The following is a 5,000-nucleotide window of genomic DNA, read 5'->3' as shown; positions in this document are numbered from 1 at the left end:
ACAACTATGCACCTGTTTGATTCTGGACATGGTAGTTCAGGAGCTACAGCCCCACAAAAGTTGGGTTAAAGCTTGGTTTTTGTCTTAAATGCTGGAAAATTGAGTATACTGTAACCAAATGCACATAGAGGGAAATAAATATATGCTAATTGAGTACATATTCTAAATCAGTTAAAATCATTTCCTTTTAAACTTTGCCTGAAAAATGTGCATTATGGATACACATTCAGAAAGAAAGAAAGAAAGAATTAAAGAAAGAGAAAAAGAAAGAAAAGAAAAAAAGAAAGAAAGAAAAAAAAAAGGCTCATTATACCAGTTACAAATTCTTAATATTCAAAATCAGTCTTAACTCTACATTCAGTATTCATTCTCCTAATCCTAACTCTTCCAAAAATTCCAAAATGATAGTCCCCTTAAACTGCCTGACATTTCAAGAAATGAAATGGTATTTTTGCGGCTTTTCTCTTCCCTCAGTGAGTATTTCCTCATGGGTAAAGTGTAAAATAAAACAGCTTACAGTGTTACAAGGAACACTGAAATATATATAAGTAACATAACTATTAAGCCAAAACAATAACAGCTCTACTAGGTGCAAGAATATACAATTTTTAAATACTTTTTCTAAGGTGAGCTTAAAGAATGAGTCATACACACACGCACGCACGCACGCACGCACGCATGCACGCACTCACACACACACACACACACACAATAAAAAAAAAAAAGTCAGCTATTTGTATAAAGGCAAAATTACACAAATAATACAAATCTTCTCCATAAATTCTAAAAATCGAAGAAAACAAGAAGAAAGTGTAAATTATATAAAGATTTGCATTTGATATTTACAAGTGTAAAACAAAGAATTATATAGCTATAATGAACAGAATATACTGACTAAAATCTATAGAAAGTACATAATACTACTTCCACAAATAATAGCAATTTTTTCCCATATTTTCTGATTCATTACAGACTGGCCCACCTTGCCAAGACGTAGTGACTGAAGTGGTTGTTTGTGGGTCGGCGAAGCAGCGGGTGATGAGAAGGGAGTGTTTTGGGTGAGGGGGGGTGACAAAGGAGAGGAGGGGGCTGGGGAAAGGGAGGAGGAGCCCATAGCTGATGACTGTGCTTTGCGGTAACTACCGAGACTTAACTCAAGTGTAACTGGGTAAGTTGGAGAGCTTGTGTTCTGGTACTGTGCATTTCTGAAATTCTTTCTGGTCTTGGAATAAGCAAAATTTGTTTGATTCTGTGATGAGGAAAGGCTGCACTTGTTGCTACTTTTAATATCTCTGTGATTTTGCACATCTTTCTTTTTTTTACTTTTACTGGTATTAGATGACATAGTTACAGAACTAAGAGAAACTGCACAAGCCCTATTTACAGTCCTTTTTTTAAAATAAGTTCTTTGTGGGGATAATGTACTGCCAAGCTTTAATGGTGGCACACCAAAGGGCCGTTCAGTCTTGAGGGTCTCAGTTATATATGGACAACGATAAGTCACTCTGGCAGCAAGTTCTGGTACCACCCCACACACACACAGGTCCTGTCCCATCAACATGAAAGATAATGTAAGTTATGAAACTACAGCTATCAGGCATTTCTTCTCATATATTTAAAATTTGTATCTACCATACTATATACAAAGAAAATTAGAAATATAATTCAGGTAAAAATCCCATTCATTCTTCAGTCTATGAAATTTACATAATACAGGTATGACCCTCCCACATAAACACTTCCTTTTCCAAACCCTAATAGATAATAACATATACAGACAAACATAAATCACCATTAGTAGAAAAAGAAGACACTATTTTCTACAACCACCCAAAACACTATTGCTCTTGATCCCACACTGATGGATCTTTTGATATTACATTTTGGCTTTTCATGGCCAAATTCAAGCAAGAAATAAACAAACCACCAAGAAGCATTATGAGTATTCAAACACTATATGGCATCTTGACACTCATACCACTGATGAAAGTCAGGTTGTTAGCTGGCTTATGAAAATGGATATGGCAGACTTTGCCCAATTACCTCTTGTGCTTGGTCAGAACCCCCAACTACTTCAACTCTTACCACACAAATTAACAAATGTTACTGTATATCAAATATTTCCATTTAATTTCTGAGTGAATTTTATTTCTCAAACGAAAAATGTTAATTATTTGAGCATAGAAATAAAGTTGAAAAACAAGAAAAAAGGAAACAATGAAGAAAACGATGAGAAAGGGGATTCTGATGAGAAAAAAATACCTTTTTTCCCACCCCCTGTCTCTCCTCTTTGAACCCATTTCCCTTGACATTTCCAAAGACAATTTCTAATAAACCACAAAAACTCTTCTTACCTGTTTTGGATCCCCTTTTCCACCCTCAATGGTCTTGTACTCTCCGTCAATGCAATGCAAAGCCAGGCGGCCTTTCTTACTGGTCTTGCCAACATCAGTGATAGGTGCTTTGAAAACCTCTACACCTTCTCCATTGATTATTGCATAGCTGCACTTGTAGGCACATTTCTGTGTGTCACGGTTTACCTGTACCAACAAAAAAAAAACTTTGTTATTTGATTTTAAAAATCCAGAGAATCCTCAGGTCAGGCCTTATTAATCTATTGGATCCAGATATTTCACTGCCATCATGTGGCCCAAAATATGGGCATTAGGCTTATGTGAGCAGACACTCTGCAGGGTGTGTGGCTTGTAGGCTGGGCGGAAATGAACTCAGTGCCATAATAATAACAGGAATAGAATCCTGAGCATGGAAACAGCGTCCTCCCCTGGAGCCGGAACACTTCTAGTTATGGTTCCAGACATTACATTCCATACTCAATGATTGATGGAAATAATGCAAAAGCCCTACTTAAATGTCAAATGAGTCTAATCACCCTCTAAGAGCTTTGTGCTTTCATGGCGAATCTTTCTCATCACCCAGGGTTTCAGCTGAAACACTCATAACAGCGAATTCATGTTAACCCTGCCCAAAGCCAAAATTTCCCCTGACATGTTCAGGTCGCCTGCCCTTCGAGCCAAAATTTTTCATGACGTGAAGGCCATGATGGCCGAATCATAGGGGTTTATAAAGTCAAAGTGGGAGGGGAAAAAAAAAGATCTAATACAAATTAGAAAGATACTTACCTTTTGTAGTAAAGATCCTCCACTGCCAAAAGAGACATTTGCTGCAGACCAGCCATGATCCTTTAAATTTTCTAGAATACTACCTGCAGATTAAAATAAACTTTTAGTTACTATTAACATAGATTATACATCAAAAATAATAAATAGGTCCAATTCAGTATATATAAATATATCATACAAAAAATTAAGTAATTTCTTTGAGACTAAATATAACAGTAGAAAAAAAATAAATCAGCATTAACTTGCAATTATATTTATGAAGATATCCTAGTGTTATATTTCCTTAGAGGTTCTGGACATTTCCATAAATACATTTCCATTGCATATAAAAAAAAATAAAAAAAAATAGTATCATTTCCATACTTATGAACACATCATGAGTCACATACCCACAGTCGTGTAGGATATACCATCTCCTTGGATCACTCTAATGTAAGGAGGAAGAACTTTGAAACCTTTGGAGTTGTTCTCAGTTCCAAAGGCTTTTCCTAAAATTTCTAAACACTAAAAAAAAAAAAGGAAAAACAATTATGAAGGTAATCTTCTAATATATATTAGGAATATTAATGATTATATAAATTCTTCTTCCATATAAATAAGTACAAAAACTACCCAAGCCAGTACAATGATCATCCTATCAGAAAAAAAGTGGAAAACCAGAATAACAGTATATACTCACATAATGTCTTTCTTTCAGAATAACTAAACCTCTTAACTATGATGGCTAAAAGAATAAATAACATCTCATATCCATGATTCTACTGCGTGAAATGGGAAAACCTGCCCACTATTAGAATAAGTATACATACCTTGAGAACCACAGTTGGAGGATCTCCACTATCTGGACGTATGACTAGTACTCCCCCGGTCTTGCTTCTCTCCACAACAATGTCATGCAACTCCTCTCCCCAGATTTTTTCACAGCACTTCCAGATATCATAAGAGTCACTTACACATGCAACAGGTCCTGTAGAGTATATTCATTGTCAATCAAAGTTATTTAACATGATCATATAAGATGTACAATAGTGTTCATTGACCATTTATAAATTCTTCATTTGCAGACTTGCTTATCAATCTTTCTTAGCACCTAACCTTTAAAATTCTATTTTTCTGAAATATAAATACCTTTCCTACATAAACATCTGATGAATTTGATTTACAGCTTTACTCATTCTTCAATTTCCTTCCGTATTATCAGAACAGCTGACCTTGCAATTCATACAGCCTTCCTAGATTAGTGACAACTTAGTAATTTTTTTTTTTTACTTTCACACCCAAAATAAATGACATAAACAGACATCCAAAAGTGAAACAAAGGATGAAGGACTTGTTCTCTTTTACTGCCCAGTAGTTTATATGGAGAAAGCGAGATTTTATCATCACAGCAGGGCCACCAAATGACTCTTATAATGTTTTTCTTACCGCTGGGAAAAGCCTCCAGCATATTTCGGAAGGCATCTACCTCCCCATCCTTTCCCCACGAGGTGACTGTTGAGTGTTCCATTGCAGGTATGGTGAATCCTGCCATGGGAGCATCATAATACTTGTGCAAAAGTGGCAAAGCTGCAACTGTATCTGTTCCCTAGAGTAAAAAAAAAAAAAAAAAAAAAAAAAAAAAATCTTAATTAGTTCTATTAAAAAACTAAAATCAATAATACAGTTATCAATTTCCAAAGGTGCTACATAAAATCTTTCTATTATTCTTTCATTACACACTACTAATACTTGACATAGACAACTGAAACAAATAAATAATACTACAATAGTAATAGTAGTAAAAATACTCATAAGAAAATTTCTTTTTTTTTCCCCCTCCAAATGTTCCCTGAGAAAGTTGCCTTACCTTGAAATTAACTA

General features: G+C 35.0%; 1 protein-coding gene across 3 annotated transcripts in view; it reads right to left on the bottom strand.

Annotated features, from left to right (window-relative positions):
* Window positions 1-5,000, bottom strand: part of LOC125031477 (nicotinamide phosphoribosyltransferase-like) — a 32,689-nt gene that overhangs the window by 3,032 nt on the left and 24,657 nt on the right. For 2 of the 3 annotated variants that reach the window (XM_047622281.1, XM_047622280.1), the window contains exons 6-12: window positions 4,987-5,000; window positions 4,566-4,725; window positions 3,950-4,107; window positions 3,530-3,644; window positions 3,141-3,223; window positions 2,355-2,540; window positions 983-1,546 (exon numbers count right to left, since the gene is read on the bottom strand). The exon at window positions 4,987-5,000 is cut by the window's right edge and continues 67 nt beyond it. In XM_047622281.1, coding sequence (XP_047478237.1) covers window positions 983-1,546; window positions 2,355-2,540; window positions 3,141-3,223; window positions 3,530-3,644; window positions 3,950-4,107; window positions 4,566-4,725; window positions 4,987-5,000 — 1,280 coding nt within the window. The remainder of the gene's footprint in view (window positions 1-982; window positions 1,547-2,354; window positions 2,541-3,140; window positions 3,224-3,529; window positions 3,645-3,949; window positions 4,108-4,565; window positions 4,726-4,986) is intronic. The other variant, XM_047622282.1, reaches the window with a different exon arrangement.

This window comes from Penaeus chinensis, chromosome 13 (genome assembly GCF_019202785.1).
Source record: "Penaeus chinensis breed Huanghai No. 1 chromosome 13, ASM1920278v2, whole genome shotgun sequence".
In the NCBI taxonomy this organism is placed as follows: Eukaryota; Metazoa; Arthropoda; class Malacostraca; order Decapoda; family Penaeidae; genus Penaeus; species Penaeus chinensis.
The sequence above is the reverse complement of the archived record's forward strand: the minus strand, read 5'-3'. Positions and strand labels throughout refer to the sequence as shown.